At 45.8% G+C, this 26,288-nt stretch overlaps 1 protein-coding gene across 1 annotated transcript in view; it reads left to right on the top strand.

Moving 5' to 3' along the window:
* Positions 1 to 20,542, top strand: part of GPR89B (G protein-coupled receptor 89B) — a 174,713-nt gene extending 154,171 nt beyond the window's left edge. Inside the window, exons 11-14 of the mRNA XM_069636008.1 lie at positions 7,030 to 7,125; positions 10,149 to 10,238; positions 13,121 to 13,186; positions 19,813 to 20,542. Of these exons, the coding sequence (XP_069492109.1) occupies positions 7,030 to 7,125; positions 10,149 to 10,238; positions 13,121 to 13,186; positions 19,813 to 20,019 (459 nt within the window). The 3' untranslated portion in view covers positions 20,020 to 20,542. The remainder of the gene's footprint in view (positions 1 to 7,029; positions 7,126 to 10,148; positions 10,239 to 13,120; positions 13,187 to 19,812) is intronic.
* Positions 20,543 to 26,288: the final 5,746 nt, after the last annotated feature.

The following is a 26,288-nucleotide window of genomic DNA, read 5'->3' on the forward strand; positions in this document are numbered from 1 at the left end:
GGGTCCATTTGCCAATCACACAGGGAGGACATGTTGGCATCCAACAGACACCGACGGGCGGCACTGGAGACTCTGCGCAAAGCCATATCTGTAGAGTCCCAGGGCCACAGGGAAGCCCTGAGGTTAGAACTCCATTTCCTCAGGGAGAAAGAATCTGGTAGAACTTGAGGCTTCCCGAAATTGTAGGGCAGAACAGCAGCTGGAGCAGCTCACACGTTCGCGCTCAGCTGAGCTGCAGGCAACTCGTGAGGAGATCCGGGCATCACGCGAGGCCATGCGTGCAGAAATGCAGGCACCCCGTGAGGTGCTACATGGGGATCTCCGTACTATCATCCTCCAGAACGAGACCTTTCACACCTGCATGCTTGCTGCCATGGAGGACCACACCAGGGCTTTGCGTGGGCTGCCTCCCATAGCACCGCCGCCTCCTGATGTAGCAGCAGAGGGTGAAGAGAGCGACAGCAGTTCTCCCCCCACATTGGCGTAGCCGTGCAGGCCATGAGCCCGTGGAGGTATTTTTTTTTCGCAACATCCACGGAGGTGGGTGTTGGTGTGCACCCTGTCCTCGAACATCCTGGGTGGCCTCACGCCCACCCCCGGCCCACACATGGCCATTTCTTTGTTTTTTTTTACAGTGTGTTGCCTTGTGTGGCTCCCGTGGGAATCCAGTGTGTATTCCAGCTGGGCACATGCAGGCTTGTCCTGCGTTTGGGTTAGATGCTTGGGTTCTTGACACACACACCCCTCCTGCTTCCCCTTTCCATGGGCTTGCAAAGGGTGTGACTAAGTGACAGTGACTTACACAGTGACATTGGGCTCCCATGAGCTGTGTGGGCAGTCTGTGGTCAAAACTGTGTGGACATCCCTAGTGGGGATTGTTGTTGTATTGAACACTGCATGGTGTATTGATATGTGCTTGTGCATCCATGTCTTCCTCCTTATTCACAGGTACCTTCTTCATGTCTTCACAAGACCGTCTCCTTTGCAGATGCAGTTCATGTTGTATGCAGTACGCTGACACATTTGCCTGACAGCAACCCTCTGAAGTTAGAAGGGGTCGATGTGCTGGCTTATTCAGGTTGTATGACTTGGACTACTTTGATTTTGTACTGTCATATTTTGGCCCTGTTTCATCCTGTGATGCTGTATTGTGTTGCTGGTAAGTATTTGTTCATGTGTGCTGCTTGTTATTGATTACTGGGAGCATATTGTCTGTGGCCTGTTTCCATTTGGGACAGTGCATTTTGTGACACTTGTGTCATGTGTTGTGCATTCATTTGTTTGGTTTCACATTGCATGACATGCCATGGTGTGTTGGGTAGCTGAGATGGGGAGGGGTTGGGTGACATGGCACTATTTTCATGTTGTATTTTGCAAAGGGGTAGTCATTCATGCAGCATAAATGTGTGCCTTTTTGTGACACAGCATTGGTTGTCTTTCAGTAGGTAGGGATGCACACAATGTGACACTTCCAGGTGACCAATCTCAGGCTGGTATGGTTGTGACAGTTAACTGTCCCTTATGTCATCATCATTGATTGTCAGCTGGTATGTGCCAGGGCTGTGTGCACTCCACAGGGGTCTGTTTTTTTAGCTGAAGTAATTAGCCACCAGCTGCGTACGGGCTGCCTCACCACGTGCCCTTTCCCCTCCCATTCGCAGCACCCGTGCATGTGGTTTTGGATGTGAGGGCACCACCATGTCCACCCGCAGGCCCCGGCGTGTTGCAAAGTTGTGCAGGACACATGCTGCCACTATGATCCTGCACACTACTGGGGGCGCATATAGCAGCTGCCCACCAGAGCGGTCAAGGGAGCGAAAGCGTGATTTGAGCACTCCGAATGTGCGCTCCACTATGCCCCGGGTTGCAATATGGGCTGTGTTGTATCTTACCTCGGGTGGCGTGGTGGGGTTCCGAATTGGCGTCGTCAGAGGGTAGGCACTGTCCCTTGGGGACTTGATGATGGGTATCATTAGTGGGGTTGTGACATTACTCAGTATCTGACATGCATGCATGTGCAGAGGCATTTATACTCGCCAAGCAGACATGTATCGCCATGCCGCCCAGCTTCTAGGTCCCGGTTTAGGGGTGACATTCTGAAAATGAAACTGTCATGGGTGGACCTTGGATAGTTGGCATATACTGAGGTGATGATTCCCTTGGCATCACATACTACCTGCACGTTGATGGAATGCCAGTGCTTGCGGTTTCTATAGATGTTCTCAATTGCCCTGGGAGGACGTAGAGCCTCATGGGTGCAATCAATGGCACCTAGCACTTTGGGGAAGTGTGCCACCCCGTAAAAGTCCTGGACGGCAGCCTGCCTTTCTGCAGGTGTTCTGGGCATGTATATGTGCCTGCGGACTGAAGAACGTGCAGTCATGATGGCCAACACCTGGTGTAGGCAGCGTGACTGCATGGCCTGTGACACCCCCACACCCACTATGGCACTTGTCAGCTGAAATGAACCAGTGGCCAAGAAGTGCAGTACATTGAGCACCTTTTACAAGGGGCTCAGTGCTTGGGAGCACAGGGTGGGTGATGTGAGGTCATCCTCCCACTCAATCACCAGGTCGAGTATTATGTGTGGTGGGAACCTGTACCTCCCATACACCTGGTCATCAGGCAAAAATTCTGGGCCTGGCTATCCTCCTGCGGTGTCCCACGACCACTGCTGCGAGGAATGGTATATTCATTGTAGCGTCTGAGCTTGTTTGTTGTTTGCGTGCACTTTTATGCTGCGCGGGGCTGCGTACGCCTGCTTCCTGCTGGCGTACGTGTTTCCGGATTAGCGTGTCTTTTTTGGCACATGACTTTCCCCTGTTTGATTCCATGAATACGTGTTGTAGGCGTGCATGTGGGCGTTCCGCGCATTTGTCTCCTGTACTTCCCCCGTAACGCCCACATTTTCACGCGTTGTTCCCCATTCCGCGTGTTACGCCCCATGTTACGCCTAATGAATCGGCCTCTAAATCTTTAGTTGTCGATTACTCCTGGCACCATGCATCCTGGACATTCGTATCCCTAAGCACCCAGAGATTTTTCATAGCTGTTTGATTAGTGCCCTATCCATCCCTCCCACATCTAGTGTTTTTTCCATCACCATATTAAAATCCACTGCAAGGATTAATGGGTCAGTGTTAGATTTCTATAGTCCGGCAGGAAATCTTTGAAGTATGCCATTTGGGCTTAATTTGAAGCATGTAAAGTGGCCATTATGCCTCTCCGCTGTGATCCATTAAGCATAAGGAATTGTCCGTCTCTCTCAAACATGTGATCCTCTTCATTAATGAGGAATCCATTGGTAGCAAAATGCCCATTCCCTTTTTCGTGTCCCCTTGTGTGTGGAAAAAAACTTCAAAAGGTGCATCTCCTGAATAGTCTACGTCCACCCCCCTGCTTTCTCAAAAAATATGAATCGTATGCGGCTTGCCAAGACATACAACATTAATAACAGGACCATGAATTTGTCCCACAAGAGTAAGGGAGTACTCATTATTCTTAGAGCCCAAGGTATCTGAGAACCTTCGCTGATCCATAACACCCAACAAACCCAAACCTCTGCCTGCCTCTTCCATAGACCACTTTCAAACCCCACATTGTGGCACACTTGCAGTGAAACAGTAGAAATAAACATGCTCATGCCATGCACCCAGTGTAATTCTAATGGAAACATACAAACACTTTGCTACCTGCTGCCTTAGAATAGCTGGGGAAGGCTCACAAGTGATCCAAACAGAATGGACAATAGGGATAACCCCACGTGCCCTAGATTCTGGCCCACACACGAGCCGCAACAGCTCTGCCTTTTGTCCCTTTCCCTCTGCACCCCATGAATTGCTGAATCTTTAATGACAAAATAAAATAATTTTATTATTTGATTTATTTGTTTATGCTTTTATTAAAAAAAAAAACTTTACAAATCATTAAAACAGTCTCAAAACAAATTAATTTGGATTTACAATGTAAAACACAGAAGAAAACAAAATAGAATACATTTCACAAATTAATAAAATAGGACAACATTCTCCGATAAGGTTTAACAGAAGATGGTAAATATAAAAATAATTTTACTTTAAACACCAATTAATCAAAACAGCTTACAGACGTCCTTCAAAAATCTTATTAAATTCAAAATAGAATAATAAACAATCATGAACACTAACCCATTGGCTCTAGATGCATCTCAGAGAATTGTAGTATTAAAACCCAAGGAGCCTAATTGAGTGGAAAATGCATTTAAAAACCACCCACCCTTGTAAATGCGGATGTATATTATCTGCGTCTGGGTGTCTTCTGAGAGCTCTCCTAGAATAATCAATTTTATTTGTATTTTGTGTTTTATTAAATGTATATAGCGCTTTAATCCAAAGTGCTTTAAAGAGAAACAAGCAAAAAACAGAGCAAGCATTATATAACAATTGAATCAAACTAGAAAACAGTACAAGGAACAATTTACATTATTGAAGATGTTAAGCGTGAGTGGAGAGGGACGAGAGTGAGAGAGGGAGTAGGAGGCTGAGGGAGGTGAAAGAAAGAGATAAGAATTTAGTGAAGTGCGAAAGTTAGGAAAGGAGGGAGAAGAGCGGAAGGAGACCGGGATGCGATTCCAGTGAAAAGGAGCAAGTAGTTGTAAAGAGCGGAAGCGGGAGGGGCGCAGAGTAGAGGAGGAGAAGCGAGTAGGAAGAGGTCAGCGGAGCAGAGTGAGCGTGTAGGAGGTTTATGAGGGTGAATGAAAGAGATAAGATTTTAGAGAAGTGCGAAAGGTAGGATAGGAGCGAGAAGCCATCTGGGTAGCCATCTAACTATCAGCTCTTCTGTAGGAATTGTGATATTTTTTAGAATGGCCTTCGCTTGCGTGGCTTTTGTTACCCTGGGCTTTATATTGCAGCAGGTAAACGCAGATCCTAATGAAAATGTCAGCGGATATCCGAGTTCTTTGCCACTGGCTTCTCTGTGACGTGAGGAAAGGACATTCTCTTTCGAAGTGTGGCTGTGTCCCAGCGTTTATGTTAATGTCTTGCCCTGGTAAAAGTTGTATTTATTACTGGACGGCTCGTGGTTATAGGCTAAACTCTGTTGTGCACAGGCCTAAATATGGCCGCCGGAGGCTCTCTCGTGGGCTTTTTAAACCAAGGTATTCCCAGATGTTCCTGTTTTCGAAGTCCCCAACTCTTCTCAGTTAATTTGGCATTCATTTTCCACTTGAGACCTTCTGGTAGTTGCTTTCTGTTCCTGGTTGAATTCATGATTTTAGCGGAGGCTTGGGCGTTCTCTACTTTGGATCGAATAACTTACCTCAGTGTCGCGAGGCAGGACAGCAAGTCAGTTCGGTGTGTGGCCTTGTTGGGGTGCCATGTTTCACATCCTGTGAAGCCTCTGCCACCCCCTTTAAACTGTCAACAGTGCGTTTTATGAAATCTGACTCTTGTCTGTTTTTCTGGCTGATTTATGTTGGCGATTTGAGTAGTATGATATGATAGGTTATTTATAACGCGCTTAATACCCAGAGGTTTCTAAGCGCGGACCCGAGGATCGAACCTGTGTGGCTCCGCATCGTCTTGCTTCCAAGGAGAGCCCGCTGCCCCTGAGCTATCCTCCCTTTGAGGATAGCTCAAAAAAAGCATTTCCCTTTGAGTGATCCCACGTCTCATTAAGATGTATGATGTTTTGAAGTATGCACACTTGAGTTATCAAGGAATAAAAATCTGTTGCTGATGCTTTCCAAGTGTCTTTTGGTGTTTGAGTTATTGCTCATAGCGTCAAAATATACGGAAGGTACGTAAGCAAAAGGTTTAGCTTGTATTGAAACAGTTCCTCCCGTGTCCTGCCACCTAAAATATAACACCAAAGATCTTTGGCACAATTAATCCTGGCACTCCTAGAAGATACTGCTAGAATGGGCGTTAATGTAGCATGTGTTCAGGCTTGCTATCCAAACCATTGAGAGAAGCCACCTGCTAGGAATGTGTACATTGTGGCTGCTTATTTGCTTTGCATCCTGTTTTTGCCCTCAGCTTTTGAATAAAATGTTAACCCTGCCAAAGATCTCTCATGGCGAGAAGCTCTCCCAAAGTAGTTGGTTATCCTCATCCAATCCGATGCTGGATCTTCGCAGGCAGGTTCCTCCCGATCATCACCTGCAGGTGTGTGCATGGTGATGGATGCTCTTTCCCCCGGGGTCCGCTGCAGTCCCTCTGCTCTCTTTTGATCCTCCCTGACCGCTCTGGCTGTTACCGCAGCAGAACCAACCCTTGCCTGCCTTACTTAGTGCTTCGGCAGGAGTCCTCATGTCCCCAACTCCCTGGATGGCTCAAGTACGGCACGAATGGCAGGCTTGCACCATGCTGGGCTTTCGACCAGCATCAACTCACCAAAATTGCTGCATTCCTGCAGAAGTATGTGACAGTTGCCATATAGAAATTGCTCTGCGGTGTTCCGCACTGCCTCATACTATCTCTGAATCCGCCTGCACCATGTTTCTGGCGGGTGGGGCAAAGAGGGGGTACTCGGCCTGAGTTCCTAGCTTATGCGTCATCTTGGACACGACTGGATACACCCCCTGTCCCCTATTGTAGTTACTTTTGTCATTATACCATAGGTGGTCTTGGAGACTACGAACTTTCGGCCACCGTCGTTGTCTTTATTTTTTATATTTAAAAAAACTCTATATTGTTGAACATAAAATTAATATTATTGCCACGATTTTGGTTCAATAGTGCTTTTTCCTCTTACTCGCTATAATGAAAGATGGTGCAATGCAAGTCATTTAAAAAAAAAAAAAAGAACAGTGTGTCTGGGATCTCCGAAAATTCATATTACTCAAATGTGCTTTCAGGGGTCTGCTCTCCATTTGCAATAACAAAGAGAGACCCTCCAATATTTCACTAGTAGATTGTCGTATTTAATTTTGCACACAGACGTGCTTTCCTAATGGCTGCCGCCACCTGACCCCGCCTCCACCTGCAGCCACTAATGGCTTTGTCTTCCGATCTCTTCCAAAGTAACTTCCTGGTGTTTGTATTGCAGGCCACCATCAACATTGTGTTTGACCGCGTTGGAAAGACTGATCCAGTCACAAGAGGGATCGAGATCACTGTCAATTACCTTGGAATACAGTTTGACGTAAGGATAAAATTCATCGATTCATTTTTTTCACATGCTTTCCCTCTATTTCTGTTCTGAATGCCTGATAATTTCTCTGTATTCATGAAGTACTCAGTTTTGAGATTTCTATTGTATATATGTAATTTAAAAAAAAAAAGAAAATGATACTGGTTTATATTCTGTTACACGTCCTGGTGCTACTAATTTGAAAATGTTATGTGCTGCAAAACTGTGTGATAGTTTGGAGGAATGTAAGAGAAAAAGGGAGTGAAGTATCTCCTGCTAACTTCAAAAAGAAAGGCAGTCAGTCAGGTTGAGGAGGTAAAAAAATCTGTTCAGGACCCTTTTCTCCATACTTATGGGATGTTCTCCCGAGGAAGGTGGTAGTGCTGGAGCACACTGCGATGCAGCTTTTTGTGCTTGTTCTAAGAACTCCCCATGTGCACCTCTGTCTGGCTTGCTCACACCCGTCCTATTCTCCACACCGGAGTACCCCAATCCGTAACTGGAAGGGTTTTACTTCATATTCTTCACTGTGCCAAAGATAGTCAAGGCAGACCTGCAGACTATTTTACACCTATAAGACTAACTTGTACCTCCAAAAGGAGAAATTCAAGATGGTTGTGCCCGCTCAAATCCTCTCTGCGATCCAGATGTTCACGATACATACATACATACGCATCCCGCTCTAGCCTACACATCAGTATTGTCTCGGGTCTTCAACAACCACTCATTGCTATCAGTTCAAAGTCCACCGTTTTTGCCCTACGCTCTTCCCTAAAAGTCTTCCCCAAGGTGATGGCGGTTGTTATGGCCTTCCTTCATCATGTGGACGGATTTCACGTATACCTATACTTAGGTAACTGGCTTGTTCAGGGCAGGACACTGTCAGAGTGTCCATACTCCCTCCAGTCAACATTGGATTTAGTGTACTCCGTGGGCCTCCATCAACACTAAGAAATCAACCTTGACCCATATAAATCTGTCTCATTCATAGTACTCCAATGGGACACCCATCTGGAGAAAGGCTTTGCCACAGAAAACAAAGTGTACACTCTACAGGACACTGGTTTGTCAATGGTTTGATTCTTCTCCCAAACTCATCTTTCATAGAATTCTAGGGCTCATGGGCTTTTGTGTTCTGGCAGTTCCACATGCAAGACTCTTCATGTGGAGCACCCAGTTTCACAGTTTCTACCCAGTTAGACTGGCATCAGGAGTTAGACCCTCAATCGCAGACAGTCGCCATATCAAATCTTGCCATTTATATCATTCAATGGTGGATGAACCAAGACAACATACTGCTTGGCAGGGGTGTTGCTAGGTCAGGAAAAGATCCGGGGCTACGCTAATTGTGGGACTGTTGGGACTGCTTCTATCCGGGGCTACAACCAAAAGACCCGGGGCTATAGCCCACTCAGCCCACACCCACTAGCAACGCCTTTGCTGCTTGGGACTCCCATTCCACAACAGGGCCTGGACAGTTCCATCACTACAGATTCCTCCCTGAGTGGCTGTTGTTGCAGCCTTGGGTTCAAATGTCTTGGAACTGAAAGCCATCTTCCTAGCCATCAAGAACTTCCCTCTATCTGGAACAGGAGTCCTCGTTCAAACAGATGATACTAAGCCACGTCTAATCTAAACAGGAGGGCACAAGATCTCCACAGCGCTACAGATTAACTGATCCTTTGGAAATAGGTAAGTGATGCGGGATCTCCTGTCCCAGGAGGCGGGCTTGATTCTCCATCTCTCCCCATGATCCATGACCTTGGAAGCATGGTTCCTGAGGATTAGCTATAGGGCTCATTGGGACTTTCTAACAGCATGACAGACCTGAAAGGGGCGAGGGAAGATTCAACAAGATGTCAGTATATGAGGAAGTGCACCCGGTTATGTTATTGGTGTTTAGATCATCATGAGAATCAGCTCTCCTCTTCTCGGAACTAGTTATTTTTTCATATATGCCTCACAATTTCTCTATATTCAGGACGTTCCCCTTTTTATAAATTGTTTCTGCATACAAAGATGTTTGTAAGATGTGTTTTCTGCATGCTATTCAAACACCAACAGGGCAAAGACTACGTTTGCCTTACTTGCATCTTATTCGCCCCAATTGCCCTGAATGATTTTTGAAAAAAGAAAGGTTAATCCATTAGGCACCCCCCATTTTTCCCTAAAGTGGGTTGCAAAAATGATGCATATCATATTGCCATGTATGTCAATTTCTGATGTTTATTTCCAGAAGTCCTGCTCTAATAAACTAAAATGTATGTCTTGCAAAAACACGAATGCTACGGTCTAGTAGCTTCACCATCCAAAACGTAAAATGCATCAGACTGCAGCCTAGGCAGTATAGTTGTCAACCTTATTTACTTGGTTTTTGGGAAGTGTTCCTGCTTCTCATAGGCTATTTTAGAGCACTTTGAGGGAAAGTAACGCTCAGGGAAAAGGTTGCATCGAGAGAAGATTTATTAAGGCAGCGGTTTATATTCTTTATGAAAAAGCTGGGTCTCTTGAACTCTCTGAAGTTGCTCTGAAGAAGGGGCAAAATCAGAAACATCCACCTGAGTTAAGTCTTGAGATTGAAGGGTTCTCCTAGCAGTGACTCCTGCTTTGAGAAGCTGACCGTAGGCTTCTGGTCACTAGACCCTGCATAAGACAATACATTGCAGTGCTGGCTAAAGCATGAATGTTTTGCTAATACCAAAGAGATGCAGCCAAGATCAAATCGCAGCACATATGCCTTGGGCAAACTCCGAGAAAGACTGGTGAATAGTGTCCTTAAGTTAAGGTGCTCACATCTTATTCCATAGCCCTTAAAGATAAGTAAATTACGATGTTCTACGTGTAGGAATAGGAGGATTGAAGATCTTTGAAAAAATCTTTCTTGGTGATTTGTTTTCCATCTGTTAGAGCGTGCACGTTTGTGTAATTGATGGGGTAGAAGTTTCTAGAGTTTTAGAATAACCTGATTTCTCTTTGTCGATCAGTGATTGCACAAGGCTGCAATTAATCACCTATTTGCACTCTTCCTTTTTTAGGTGAAGTTCTGGTCTCAGCACATCTCCTTCATCCTTGTGGGGATCATCATTATCACCTCTATTAGGGGTTTACTTATCACCCTCACCAAGGTAGGTACATAAACCATCTGTGTTGTCCGAAGGGGTAAGGGGGTGTCTGCTTGATGAGGTAGCTTGCTGTATGCCTTTATGTAAGAAACAAAGTTTGGAATTGTTTGAGTGGGTGTACAATGCCTATAAATCGGTTTTTAATACAAATAACAGTATCTTGAAGTCGTACCAACACTTGCAGCAACAATCCTATGCCAAGAATTTGACCAATCCAAGTCCTTACCTAACGATTAATGACCTTTCGCTGTTGTAAAAGCGTCCGGAAAGCTTTTATGTCTAACCCAGGATTTCACAAGGACATTACTGCTTCCAGTTTTTGGGGTGCAAAGTATCTATTTCTTAAGACAAGCACTTACAATACCGAATATGTTAGATGGTTTTGACTCAAGTATAAGCACTGGTTTTGCTCTAGGCAATCCTTGAGAACACTGTTTTTTCAGCCTTCTGTGCAATTACTTACGGGGAAGAACCACGTTCAAAACTGGCCTGGTTCTTCCACAAAAGGGGCAGTCCAGTCCAAACTGCTAGGACACATACTTTCTGCAAGAGTCCATAGGCTTGTTGGGCCTCTATGTGAGCGGTATCTTGGGTCTCCAGGCACAACACTAAATGACTACACTGAGCACCCTTTCCTGTGATTTACTGTTATGTCTTACCGTCTACATGTCAGCGCCCTGATGCTTGCGAGCTGTCAGCGCTATATAAACAAATAAATAAACAAGGTCGGGTGCCAAATCCAAGCACCTTTGTAGTGCTCTCTCCCACCCACACAACACTATGCACACCGTTGCATAGTCAATTTGCTCACTCTGCTCCTCATCTCACTACTGTAAAGATTGTACATTTATTGTAAATTTGTGAATATCCCTTATCCCTGTACAGAGGTAAATATCTGCTATGTATGCTTGCATCTGTGCCCTGTAAAGCTATGTCTGCACTTGTAACTTGTAACTATATTTTGTGACTGTTTTGTGTGGTGATCTGTAACACACCATGTGTACCCAAGTATAAGCGCCCAGATACCCTTGGGTTAGGCGCGCTATATAAGAAAAATAAACTAAACTAAACTTTGTCCCACATAGGGTGACTTATGCAACACTGAAGAGCAATGGATGGAGGATTTCAAATCTATCATAACCACTGACATTACTCTAGGCAGCCCTTCAGGAACAGGGTTTGCAACTTGTGGCTCTCTGGATGTTATGGACTCCGACAATAATTTAGAAAAATGGGGTAGAGAAATTGGCAGCCTATACTGTAACATAGAGGGTCAATATACAATAATGGAGAAAATAAACTTTATTGCTTACATATTCAAATTATTAAAATACATGCAAAATCTCAAATCACTCATATGGATGCGAAAACATAACACACGCATTATTTCCAAAACAGTGGCTCTAAGTGGGGAGCCAACAAGATAAAGATGAAGTATATAATGTACAATCTCAAGAGTACTAATAACTCAGTGTAGTAAGAGGTTTATACACAAATGCCTCTGCATTTCAGCATCTGCTAATTCTCAACATATTTCTGTTTGTATTCCATTGTATGGCTAACATTCATCAGGACCTGTATGATTAAGGTCACCTATAATGCTAGGGCTCTAGAGTTGAGAGCATCTACAATCGCTTTTGAGTCCACATCCAAATAGGTGTTTCGTATATACACTTTACTGCCTCCACGTTATAGGCTGCCAAAAAAGAAAGAAACAGACATAACCATTTGTGCTAGAATACATTTAAGGGATTATTAAATGAATGCCTCTTCACATCTAAGGGTGTGGATATTTCCCTAAAATTCACCTCAGACTATTAGTGGGGGTAGCCAGATACCACAGGCAGAACCTCATTCAGAGAGTGAAATCCGTGAGTAATACAACCCATGATCGCTTACCGTTGACTATGCTGGCTAGGGCTGATGGAATTTGTAATCCAAAACATCTGGAGAGCCAACACTTGCAGACCCCGCCATACACACAAGCATTGGAGTGCTCCCTGCCCTCATATGAGGGCCTTACGATTGGCTGTTCCCCTGCCCATCAATGGGGGTCGACGGCCAGCCCCCACCAAAGGCCCACTCCTAAGGCCCCTGTCTGCTCCCTGTGCGCTACCAGGACGCTCCTAGGTGAGATGCTGCCATGTTGTATGCATGTGCCTATCGAATTGACTTTCTGCCTCTTTGTGTTGTAGCCATCTTGCAGCATGGGGGTTAGGCTCCATGAATGGGCCCACTTGAACTCTTGCACTTCTGCCTGTGATGTATCTACCTCTGTACTGTTCTTCATGATGTATTTACTTCCTGCAATTCCTGTCCTGTAACCATAAGCACTGTAAACCAATTTCTTAAGCATAAGCGCCTAGATACCTCCGGGTTTGGCACGCTATATAAATAAATAAAATTGTTCTGAACCTCCTGTGTCATTACAGAAAGGTAAAAACACATGTGCAACACCGGTGTGAACCCACCTCAGAAGGGGTTGCGCATCAATCTCTTTTCAGTGTTGCACAGGACTAGCGGCTTACACTGTTAGTATTTACTTTTAAACAAATACTGAACTTGCTTTAGATGGACTTTGTGCCTTGTAATCCTGATGGAATGTTAATGATGGACAAGAACTAAAATTGGCTTATCTTAAATAATGGCTTGTTTTCGGACTAAAGTGTATGTTAATTGAAGCATCTTCCACATTTGGCTGTACATTAAGGTGACCGTTTATCTTTTTTCTGTGTTTGTGGCTCTCTCCATATATTTTGATAGTTTCTTATCTAGTGTGCACTGAAGCAGGGACTTTTGGCAGCTTGGTATTTCAGCAATAAACATGCTAACATACATTTGTAGTTTTAATTACACGCTGTCCTGGCACTTTTTTTTCTTTTCAGTTCTTCTACGCCATTTCAAGCAGCAAGTCTTCCAATGTGATTGTTCTCCTAATAGCTCAGATCATGGTGAGTATTTTATTTTTGTGTGTGCGTGTGTGTTTTCGCGCGTGTGTGTGTGTGTTCATATGCAGAATGATGTTCTCATTTGTATGGATAGCCCCCAAAAACCTACTAGAAATCTGCCAAATGAATGGCTTGATGCTGGTTCAAAGGTGTCCCTAGTGTTGCCCTTCGCCACCACACTAATAGTGGTCAGCACGATCCCAGTCGGTTACACATCGAGGATCACTGGAGCAATCCTGTCTTGAGGAATGTTCCTCCACAGAAGCCCTTTGAATGAATGCCTGAAGCTCTGTGTGAAACGTGCTAATTTGGTTGATTAGGACCGATTGCTCTGATTTAGAATTTACTCTCCAAAGGCTCTCCAGATCTTAGCAAGAACAAATAAACGCACATATTATTTTTAAGGTAAAATTGAACGTTGTAAGCGCAATAGAAGAGGACAGGTTGATGTTAAAGGCAAGATGGTGTGGGCTGAAAACACCTACTTGGTACAAGCTGTCCCTGGTGTAGTGTCATAGACTGGTCCAATCAATGCGAGGTAAAGCCATGTCTGTCTGTGAGGAGGGTCTGCAATCCTACATTGAAGAAGACTGCTAATGTTGGTTTTCCAGCCATGTGTCCGTAACAGGGCCATGGCTTGACTTTGATTTCTGTATGCTTGGCTTTCTTGTGCAAGAGGTTGGAAGTCCTTGAAACAGAGGCTAGTGATTGAGCCTCCTCAAGTTTAAACTCTGGAAGGTGATCCTGGGACCTGCCTTCCAAATCGACCTTGGTTAGTGGATTTTGGGAGGCCACCATGTTATGATGAACAGGGAAGACACATAGGTTAGCCAAACTTGGTGATGTAGCAGAGTGACCAGGCTTAGTCTCAGGAGAGTGCTCTAGCGCTACACTGAGTCCACTCAGAGCAACACCAGTAATTCCAGTTAGACACAAAAGTATGTAAAAATGCAATTATTTATTAGGCTTTCAGTTTGCATACTAAGCAGATAAATCTTCTAGGCAAATATTGTTACACAAAACCCTTATTAAAAAAAGATATATGCATTCACCCTTCGGCGTGATAGATAAGTATTTGAATCAATAATAAGTGCAATACAGGTAAGTAGCTCAGATGCATAAAGATTGAAATGACTCTTAGACTCAACACAAAACAGCTTCCCTAATTCTAATCCAGCCCTAAAATGGTTTGGGGCCTTGTGCTCAAATGTCACCAGTTCCAAAGCATATACTTCTTAAGATAAGTTTATATAGAAAAAGCAGTGCCAGTTGTTAAGATTAAGAGTCCACAAAGTTAAGTAAAGGTCAGATGAGAACTTCACTTGACTAGGATAGGCTTAGGGAGGGATCCTTAACCCAGATTCAACCACCAAAGGTCAGGTAAGAGTGATTTAGGACCAGGACTTTTCAACCATGTAACCCTATGGAGGACATGGGGGGGGGGGAGACAGAAGCAGGTATGTTAACCTTCCTCCTCCCCAGACTCTAATTTTTCCAGAGACCACTGCATGTGTTTGTGAATCTGTTGGTGACAGTCTTCTGCTCTTTGTCTGGTTGATGAAGGCTAATTGGTCGCGGTGCAGAGGTAATTTTCAGCATCTGGATTTAGTTCAGTCAGTCAGGAATCCGTTCCAGACAGCTTCGAGTAGAAGACCCAAATGAGAACCTCAGGACACTTAGCGGGATTGAAGGAGTGTTGCAACGGGGTCACCGCCAAGGTTTCCTCTAATTATTTTTCTCTTGTGCGTGAATGGTTGGATTTCGTGCGCACATCATTTTCCGTGTGCGCAACTGACTAATAAGATATTCCACTTTGTGAGCATGCATAGTTAGTGGTACCATCTCCGAAGAGTTTGGAAGGGAATTATCCCTTCCCAACAACTGGAATTCTTTACAGATCAGGGTAACAGGTGAATTGTATAGCACCTCCAAAGACAAAGTCTAGAAAAACAAATATTATATATACATATATATAGAATTACAAAGAAAGCTCATCAACAGTCCAATACTTCAGTACCTGCCAAAGTATCTAGGAAAAGTACTCATGTGCAGATAAAAATGTGTGTGAACAAAAATAAGTTGTATGCTCAACATAAACATAGGTTTAGTTGTGGCTATTCATTTGTCAACACTGTTCTGAGACGATGTAGAAAGTGTTTTATACCCCTTGAAAAAAACTTGTGTACTACAAAAAACAAATATCGCTTATCATAACTGATGTCACTAGCTGAATATTCAGGCAGGAAACAATATTTGCAGATGGAATAACGGTACCTAAAAGCAATGCGTCACTAACCATGCCAATGGGAGTTCATGTGCCACTTTAATGAAGCAGTTCAAAGACCAGGAGAACATGCCTCATAATTTGAAGAAAGAATGATATAACTTTTTCAGAATAACTGGTCCACAGAATATGATGACCAGAATGCATGTGCCTCTGCTTACTATCCACATTACATTGCCCTGTGGACAGAGCTGTGGCAACACACATTCTAACCCAGACCTGCAGCTCAGAGGGGCATACACACCACCCATTTGAACTCCCTAAAAATAGGCAAATGTGCCCAACATAAACAGGAAAAAATAAGCATATAGGAGCCTACCACCAGCTTCTACCCATAAAGCTCCACTGATCTTTTTGAATGAGTAACTAGCAGAACAGTGTCATAGGAAGGAACTCTAGTAATATTGCTCCCTGATCTAAAGAGGAATGTTAAGGGGAAAGAGCATATTTTTATAATGTACCCTATTGGGATAGCTAATTAATTTTTTACTCCCTGAAAAATCATTTGATTCAAAGTAGGGTATACAATCGTATCAGAGCCCTGCTTGTTATCCTGACATAGCAAGTGAAATGACAGGGAACATAATACAACCAAGAGCTGTGCCCTCCCTTCCTTACCACAGCCTAGACAAAATTTAACAAGGGCCTTACTGAGGTTTCCTATGGAGTCCTGTTGAAGTAAATGGCATACATTTGCCTTTGATTAAATAGCAGCAATGCTTACAGGTACAACAGAGTGCCTTCTGTAAGTAGAGACCCCTCGCCTGCAATTCAATGTTATCAGTTAAACAAGAAGCACGGGCATGCTAGAAGCAATAAGCTCAGATAAACTCAGATCATATGATTATATTGAAAAGCACTCATGAGCTGATCAGAGAAAGATTCAGAAGCTGTGGTTTTCTAGACTGTTACTAGAGTGTTCTATCCTTTAGAAAGAAACAGCACATTCCCTTTGCTGTACTGTCAAACAGCTCACTTATTTTTTAAAGTTGCTGATTTGTCCCTCACCCCTATGGAGTGTTCTCCTATGCCCCCCACCTTGTAACCTTCCCAGACTCCTCTGCTCGCCACTAACACTAGTTGATAGAGCTCTGTTAAAAGTGAGGGATTGTAGCAGTAAACTCTGGGATATTTGCATACCCACAATAATCTGCATGCCAAACCTATATAAAGCCTTGCCGTGATATGTGCAGTTTAAAAAAAACATTTCATGAATGTGAATGTACACAATTATTTTGCAGTACATAGAAGATTGCTTGCAACATACCCCACCCTAACATTGTTGGGTAGGATTATACAAGTGCTCAGTGAAACAGTGTTTCTATAGCAGAGAGAGTAATCATATTATTTGTTAAGGTCTTTATCCAATGGAATTCTGAAAACTTGGAAAGGATGCAGATTGTCTAAAAAGCATTCTTACTATCTGAATATCCGTTGTCGTAATACTATGTACGAGTAATGTTAGGCATAGTCCATACCCATTATCCCTTTCAGGCCAAGTAAAGGATTTTGCAATGTTGTTTTCCCCTTATAGGGTAATGTTAGTGCTAGACAGGATTTCTATACTCTGGCCTAATTAACGAACAGGGACAACTCGAGGAGCTGTAGCCAACCCATTAAAGGTAGCATGGAGAATGGCCAAGGCTAAGTCTCATGAGTGAGCGAGTGGGGTGCCACAATGAGTTCACAAGATAAGTAATCAAGGATTAGACAAGTAGTTATAAAAATACTTTACTTATTGGCAAGCAAACACTATAAAAATGACTATGGAGCATTTAATATTGCACACCAATACAACAAAATATATATATACAGTTCCTATAGCCAGTGCAATAAAACCACAATACCCCCGCCCCACAATACTGAAAGGAAAGGTAAAGGTAAGATTAGCAATGGCAGTCCACAAGAATTCAACCTTAACTTTAGAAGTCCAGCCCTAAGTTGACTGGGGCCTTGTCCCCAGCATTTTGTCAATGTTCCCAACAGTTTTGTGAGCCAGGATAAAATTAGGAGGAGTATCTTGTGGATGGGAGGACAGTTCCAAAACTCGGGTAAGGGTCTATTCTGCTGAATGAAACTATCCCCAGCTTTTGGAGTGCTTGCCTGAACAAGCAATGGAAAATGCAAACTAAAATAAAAGTTTTAAAAGTTAGCAAAATGTTTAAAAGGGGGAGGTAGGAGTTCAGGTACGTGCCCCTGTAACCCACCCCCATACTCTGAAGACCTGCCGAGTCGCAAGAGAAACCAGAGGGTCATCTCAGGTAGCGTTTCCTGCAGTTTCTTCGGGACCTTGGTGCCCAGGAGTTGAAAAAATGCAGCTCACTCAGGTGCAGGCCTCCTCTCAGCACATGACTGGACGTGGGAAAGCGGTTTCACAATGACGAGCAGGGGATACAGTTGTTGCGGTCAGGCTCAGCCTTGTATGGCCCCTCCATTAAATATAAATATGTGGTAAACTGTGCCATCCGGCCAGATGCCCCATATCCTAATAAATGGACTGGCTCATAGGGGTGGGGGCATGCGTGAGTTCCTTTTGTGGCAGGCTCCTGAACCTCTGCACTGGTTTTCAATTTATGCTGCTGTGCCATTCCTGAGGGCCATATCACATATGAAGGAGGAAAGGAGACTATAGGGAAGTAGTACAGTAGTCAGTATGGTGAGTAACTTCAACTTACTCCTACGTTCTTAATATTAACAGGTCCCCCAATCAAGCAGTATTTAATGTGAGATTTTGTAAGAAAATGTGACAGAGTGTCATGTGCTGCAGGAAGGAACAGCCGCCACAAAAGTATTGCTTTGGAAAGCCACCTCTGCTGTGCTGCATGTCGGAATTAATAGTTGTTTTACATAGTAGGAGGAAAGAAGGTTAAAGAGACAAGTGTGTTATGCAAATGGTGGTGCTGCACAAACCTGTTTGAAACTGATTGAACAAATTGTATTAGTACCCGGCGAGAGTCAAGTAGAATGCAACACGCATTCTGATTGGCTCTCGCCGGGTCCTTACCCGGCCGAGAATCCTTCGATTCTCGGCCGGGACTCCAGCTGCCTTGTCCTCGGCGGGGGGGGCATGGCAGCCCCTCAGCCAATGAGGAGGCTCGAAGCGGGGCCATCCCCGCTCCAAGCCTCCCCGCGGCTGAGAAGCTGCCTCCGCCCCCCGCTGGGGACTCGGGTAAGCTTTTTCTTTTTCTATTGTTTTCCTTCCCTCCCTCCTCCCTACCCCACCCCACTTACCTTCTTATTCCTGCGTCCCTGGTGGGGGACAATGGCAGCCTCCATAAGTGTGGAGATTCCGCGTCTCCACACAGCTGGAGGGAGATGCGGTTTTTTTTGTGTTTTTTTTCCTTCCCCTCCCTCCCGCCCTCCCAACCCCACTTACCTTCTGCTTTTTCTTTCGGGAGCGGACGCGCTGGGAACCCTTGGAACGCTTGGAACACAGGGAACTCCCGTTTTCCCTTTTCCAGGTGGCCATTTTCTTGGTCTTTTTTTTTTTTTTTTTTTTCTGTCCCGAAACGCTGCAGCTTTTCGGGACAGAAAAAAAAGCTTTTAGTGCCCCGGTCACGCATATAATGCGGGCCGAGGTACTAATAGCAATATGACCCATAACTATGGGCCCCGGGGCATTACCTGAGTCGGTAATGCCCCCGCCGCGACGGTCATATTGCTTAATTAGCAGCTGGATTGCATTATAGACCTCCTCTCAGCCAATTAGAATGTTCGGAATGCAGTCAGTAATCTCTGGTATAGACTTTGTTCCAAACATTCTGACCCGAGCATCAGCCAACAAGCAGCCCAGATACAATGATCTTTGGCTGTGTAAAAGCAAAGATAAGCATGTGCATTTCAATACCGCAAGCTAATGGTGAAATGCAAAATGTGTAAAGTTCACTGTCCTGTTAATAAATTGACATTACAAGTTGTGTATGCTAATTTTTGTCCCCAAAGTAAAAACACTTACCTGCTTAATTACACATCTCCCTGTGCTAATTGCCTTATAGGCCTAGGCAGGGGTCATGCTTTTCAATGTGATCGGATGTGATGTACACTCTGTGATCCTTATGACAACATGGTACTCAAGGAAGAGTATATGGGTTTAAGATGGCTTGTGGCCTCTATGTGGTGTTTTCCTTGTCTTCCCCGGCCAGGTGATTATTGCAAACCAATTGAAATCAACCCTTTGAAATGTCAACTTTTAAGTTTCCGTGGGCAATAGCCGGAATGAAGTTGTCGAAGGAAATCTCCAGAAAGGGGGTACTTTATGGCAGGAATACACAACAAAGCGTTGCTTGAGTTTTTGAAGCAGTGGTTTCTACTCTTTGTTGAAATGTATGTTTTTGATTTGTTTCAGGGGATGTATTTCGTATCGTCTGTGTTGCTAATCCGGATGAGCATGCCTTTGGAATATCGCACGATCATTACAGAAGTCCTGGGGGAGCTGCAGTTTAACTTCTATCATCGTTGGTTTGATGTTATCTTCCTGGTCAGTGCCCTCTCGAGCATCCTTTTCCTGTATCTGGCCCACAAACAGGCCCCTGAGAAACATATGGCTCTATAGTTGCTGACTAGGCCTTGGTGGCCACCAAGGGAGACTGAGAGCCTAAAAGCCAGCCTTCCAGGGCCAAGGATCCGATCCCGGGGATCTCCTCGTGCAGGCATCTTTCAGACTTCTGTCTGTGGCTGGAGGGGCCACAGGCTCCCGATACTGTGCAAGGATCAGCACATCTGGTCTTCTTTACCGTGATTGGTTCATCGCTCCTTGAGAGGGGAGTTTGTGACTATAAGGGGAATTATTCCATTTAAAGTGATGTGATGGTGAAGTCCTTGGCAGCAGTGCGATTAAAGGCCAAGTACTAAAAGCTTCCACCACCACTACTCCAAAAACACATTGCACTCTGTTCCACTGCCTTTTGTTAATTGCACAAATGTGAGCTGGAATTGTGTTCCGAGATGAAACGCAATTAACTATTTGGAGGGCACCAAATGTGATTTCGTTGTACTCCAGCTTGATGATTTTCAGGGATCAGCTGCTTTTGTTCTATAGGATTTAACCTTTGTTATTAAATTACATTTTAATTACATTTATTTGTGATGGGCAATCCCGTTCTTTACTCTAAGTGCAGATCTTTAATAGACCTACAAATGTCGTTATCTTGTGACTGTCTTCAATTCCAAACTGGTGGGAGTTGCAGCTCCTTTGTATGTTAGGTCAAACCTACTACTGGAATTAATTGGGTTGTTTCTGTGTCAGGGGTCCTCCACGAGCACGTAGTCAATAGGGTATCCGAAGTAATCCAAAAAGGAGCGTACATCAGGAAAGAAGTAACATTGTTTCTGATGCTTGTTAATCTGCTTAGAATTACATGCTGTGCATATGGTCCGACATCCAGTGGTAACCGTAGAGTATTGCATCTTGTCTTTCGGGGACCGAAAGGGGACGTCGGTATAGGCGTGTCTGTAACACTAGCCCTATCGTGACGTGTGTAGTACCTTATATCCCTCACGCACTGTGGTCCCTCAGATTGCTGGTTGCCCTATAGCGGAGCTCTTACTAGAGACATTGTTTATCTTTACCGAATTGTCGGTTAATTCCCTGTTAAGTCACTTCGCCCAGTAAGAACATCTTCGACTAAGACTACTGGGAAATCGTCTACGGCTGTGGATTTCGGCGCCTAAGATCCGGCGGCCGGATTTTCCACGTGGTCGGGCCCTCTGACCGACCTATACAGTAGGGAGAGTGGGGTCGGAGTGGCTATATTGTTTAGTATGTCTTTCCTCCTTTCCCCTCTCGGTCTGGTCATCCTTCCCTTTTGCTATGGAAAGGATTCCCTTTAGATTTTGCCCTAAGTGTAGGGTCAGATATCCTTGGAAGGACGAAAACAGGACGTGTAACGCCTGTCTCCCCCTAGAGCACGACGAGAAGCGGTGTGCGGCATGCAAACTCCTTCGGCCCAAGACCCTTAAGGAGCGCCGTGTAAAGCGGTGGGCCGCGTACGGTATGTCACGCGTGGAGCCACCCTCCCCCATGGCCACGCCAGCTGAAAGTGATGGGGGTACTTCGGATGACCAAACGTCCAATGCGGATGTTATAGACCTTGAGGCGGACGCTTCTAGGTCCGCCACGCCCATCCCCGACCCTTCCAGGTTCGACTCTGGTCTTGCTACAGGGACTACACAACACCCGGCGACAGGGGGCGTAAAAGCACATCGCACTAAGCAAACAACCCCTATGCCAATTTCGACGCCTTTGTCGAAAAAGGCGAAAGCGCCAATGGGACTGCCGAAAACTTTGCTGGTTCACTCGGATCGTTCAGATCCAAAGCCTTCCCTGCATCCGCAGCAACGTATTGCGACTGGGCAATTGAAACAAACCAAGGGCGTTACTCCAAAACCTACATGCGTCGAAGTTCGGGAGCCCGACGCTTCAGCGATTTCCAAGGCCTCAGTAGGCCCGAAAACTACGGCTAGGCCTCTACCCGGAAAACCGACCGCTAGGCCTTCTAGTGCCACGGATGGTATTTCTACTGCCGACAAATCATCGGAGCCTTTGTCTCACAACGATTCAGCGACTATCCAGAGTAGCATCGGAAGAATCGCAGCAGCGTTGGGCCTTACTCTGGTTCCGCCTAAGGTTATGGGCCAAGCCGCGGAAAAGATTTTGGCGGATTGGGTTCCCAGTTCCGATGAGACTTACTTAGATAGTCAAGAGCCTCTCTTCGACACCCTGAGAGGTTCCTTTCGACGCCACCGTGCGGAGAACATTGTTTCTCCTCGCGTAAGACCGCTTGGGTCCTCTAAATGGACTACAGAAAAATGTGAGGGTTGTATGGATCGGCTGGAGCAGATTATCAGTTCTTCTGATCATCCTCCCCCGAAAAGGGCTCGGGTAGACCCTAACTCCCAAATTCAAGAAGTTCAGTCTCACGTTTTCCAACAAGAAGACGTGGTCCATATGGACACATATAAGAGACATCTATAATGAAGAAGAAGAAGAATCTTCTTTTCTCAAACTATGAGGAAGATCAACAGGATACAACGGACAACTGGGAGCAAACCCAGCAGGAAGGTCAAGACCCTTGGACACAGCAAGATCAGGACACTGATGTTTTGTGCCTAGACTCTCCTCCGTTCACCCCGGCTCACCAGGCCTCCCCTGTGGATGACCAAATGGCTTACAACTCCACGTTGAAGAAAGCAGCTGAATACTTCAAAATTGTCACTCAAGAGGCGGTACCTGAGCAGGATTTCGTGGAGGATATAATTAAGGAAAAACCTCCGGCGAGTCAATCCATCACCCTCCTTAACTCTGTTAAGAGACTGGTAGCTCCCTCATTGGTCTCACCTGCTCAGACACGGGCAGTGAACCCGAGAGTCGAAAAATTATTTCGGCCTTCTCCTTCCGACCCTCTGTATATCAAAGGGCACGCCATCCCAGACTCACTGGTAGTGACTACCACTCGAAAGAGGGCAGGGGTACCCCTTGCCACGGGAGAATCACCACCGGACAAGGAGTCTAAAAGGTTGTATGCCCTGGGCAAACGTGTCACATCAGCAACTGCATACACCATTCGGGTTACTAATAATACTACGCTATTAGCAAGCTTTGCTGATGCCCAATGGAAACTTGCTGCAGGAAGGCCTCCAGGAGGTTCCTGAACCCGCCAGGAGAAAGCTCCTCACCATTGTTTCGGAGGGAAGACTGGTCAACCAGAATGTGGTGAAGAACACCCTGGACACTGCAGAAACAGCAGGCAGGTCTCTTGCACCAGGGACCCTTCTGAAAAGACACACATGGCGTCGTGCATCAGGATTTAGACCTGAGACTCAGGCCTCCCTCATCAATAAGCCCATTGGGGAGACTAACCTCTTCGGGAAAGCAGTGGATGAAGCGTTGGAGACAGCCAAGAAGGAGCATGAGACTATAAGGTCCTTGCACCAAATTACACAGAAACCCTCCTCCCAGAGGGGTAATAATTCTCGACGGTCCTTTCGAGGGCAAGCCCGTGCTGGTCAAAACAACTACGGCACGGGTAACTTCAACACAAATCAAACATCTGGAAGCCCCACTTACTACCTCTTAAGGGGTCAGAAACGCGGCAAAGGTAGAGGCAGAGGCCCCAATCCCAGAGGAGCCACAGCCTCTGGTCAGAAATGACCACCAAGTCCAGGTCCCCTCCCATGTCACCCAGTCGGGGGGCGATTAACATCTTTCCTCAAGGCATGGGAGGAGATAACTTCCGACCAGTGGGTCTTAAAGACGGTCGCCCACGGTTATTGCGTGGAATTCGCCCGACCTCCACAGTTCAGACCGCAGCGCTCACGGCGCCTTTCACCGGACCATCTGGAGATCCTGATCCAAGAGGTGGAAGCACTGCTGGGAAAGGAAGCTATAGAAGCCGTCCCTATTCTTCAGGTAAACGAGGGTATTTATTCAGTGTACTTCCTTGTACCCAAAAAGGATCTCACCATGCGTCCGGTTCGAGATCTCCGCCCAGCGAACAAGTTTATAAACCCCCAGAAGTTTCGCATTGCTGAAACAAGGGGACTTAATGGCAATATTGGACATGAAAGATGCATACTTTCATATTTCAATGTTGCCAGCGCACAGAAAATACCTAAGGTTTATGATCCAGGACAAACACTACCAATTCAAGGTACTCCCCTTCGGCATCGCCTCGGCGCCAAGGGTGTTTACCAAAATCCTGGCAGTGGCAGCAGCACACCTGCGCAGACTATCAGTCCCAGTTTACCCTTACCTCGACAACTGGCTCATTACGGGAGACTCGTTCGACGCTTGTTTTTCGAACACCCAAAAAACAGTAGATCTCCTCTTCAGCCTGGGTTTTTCAATCAACAAAAAGAAATCCAGTTTAGTCCCCAGCCAAGTAAAACTATTTCTGGGAACGCTAATTCAGACGGAAGGCGGTCTTGTCTTCCCCTCCAGCGAGAGGGTTCAGAACATGCTCTCTCAGATTCCTCAATATGTAGCCAGTCGGGAGGTGACGGTATGCAAGGCCATGCGTTTGCTAGAGATGATGGCATCATGTATATACTTGGTTCCCCATGCGCGACTGCGCATGCGTCCCATGCAAGAGTGGCTCAACAGCCAGTGGTGTCAGGCCAGCGGACAATGGGAAGATCGGTTAGTTGTCTCGCCAGCCCTCGGTTTCTCTCTGCAGTGGTGGTCAAGAAAAAACCTCTTGAAGGGGAAGACCTCACCACCCCTGCAGTGGAAGCCACTCTCACGACAGACTCATCTCTCAAGGGGTGGGGTGGCTCACCTGCTTCAGCAGACAGCACACGGAGTGTGGTCCCCTCAAGTAGCGTCCAACCATATAAACTTACTGGAGCTATTAGCGGTGTTCAAAGCATTGAAAGCCTTTCAGATGCAACTGCAAGGGAATACAGTGCTGATCCTAACCAACAGCACTACAGCAATGTATTACCTCAACAAACGGGGGCACTCGCTCTCCAGGGCTATCCAACCTGTCCCAAAACCATTGGATATGGGCTCTCAAACACAGGATGTTTTTGTTGTCCCAACATGTTCCAGGGGAACTCAATCTTCTGGCAGACGTACTCAGCAGAGATTTTCCTCTGCCAGAAGAATACGAATGGTGACTGCACAAAGACATGGTCGGGGAAATTTGTCTACGCTTTTCCCCTGACTCCCCTTCTCAACAAGATAGTGCACAAGATGCACCAGGAACCAGTTACCATGATACTGGTGGCCCCCATGTGGGCCTGCCAACCCTGGTTCGCTCACCTGATGGAAATGTCCCTCTCCCCACCAGTCAAGCTGCCCTGCTGTCATGATGCCTACCCCCAGGCATCCGGACCAAGCCCATCAGCCCCGGGAGCAGGCATCTAGACATTTAGTAAAACCTCAGCAGCCCCGGCTAGGGGCTATCTGGGTTCAGTCCTGGCGCCTTCAGGCTCATAGTAGGAATCAGTCCTGGCGCCTAAGGCGCCAGGCTCATAGTCATTACTTACCTCAGGCAGACCATGCTGCAAATGACGCCAATCCAACATAAAGCCTGAAAGGGACTATTTTTCTACAGGGACTATTTTTTACTCGGGTGTGGTTCTAGGGACTTCTTACCTGGGACTACTTTTGAGGCTATTTAAACCACACCCGACCAGCAACACACGCTTCGCGTTATTCTGCATCCAGCAGCGTAACACTCACCGTGCCTGCAGCCTGCATCCAGTCTTCTGCCACGCCCGCCTCGAATCTGGAGCTCCTAAAACAAAGAGGAAAGAAAGGGACAAGGTTAGAAAACAAACTTGTTTCTATTCCACACCTGATTCTGGATCCATCTTGTCTCCGGATCTGTAAAGAACATCATTTCTGCACGCGCCGCACCGCCAGCTGCAACGCTGCGCCATACTCACCAGTCTTCACAGCATCCTTCGGGTCGGCGCTGCCTCCATCATTTCTTCGCCGAACTTCGGCACCTAGGAGACAAAAGAAAACCACAAGGTGAGCCGAGGGAACCAACAAATATAATTCTTACCACCATAGACTTACCTGATTTACCACCGGAGGCATCCTTTTGTGACTCTCCATATTTTCACATGCCGCATCTGTAAAGAGAGACAAAACAGCATGTCTTCCTCGTGCAACATTTACCGGACAGCGCCCGGTGACGCAGACTCTTACCTGAGCGCCACCAGCCGCCACAAGAGCATCTTTTCACGAGCCAGCTGCAAGACAAGAAAGGAAGGGGGGGGAACAAGAGTGAACATCGGACATATTGAACTCTATGAACTTAATACTTACTGGTCCTCACCAGGAACCTCAGAGTCAATACTCTCCCGAACTCT

Source organism: Ambystoma mexicanum, chromosome 7p (genome assembly GCF_040938575.1).
Source record: "Ambystoma mexicanum isolate Mex_15411 chromosome 7p, UKY_AmexF1_1, whole genome shotgun sequence".
NCBI lineage: Eukaryota > Metazoa > Chordata > Amphibia > Caudata > Ambystomatidae > Ambystoma > Ambystoma mexicanum.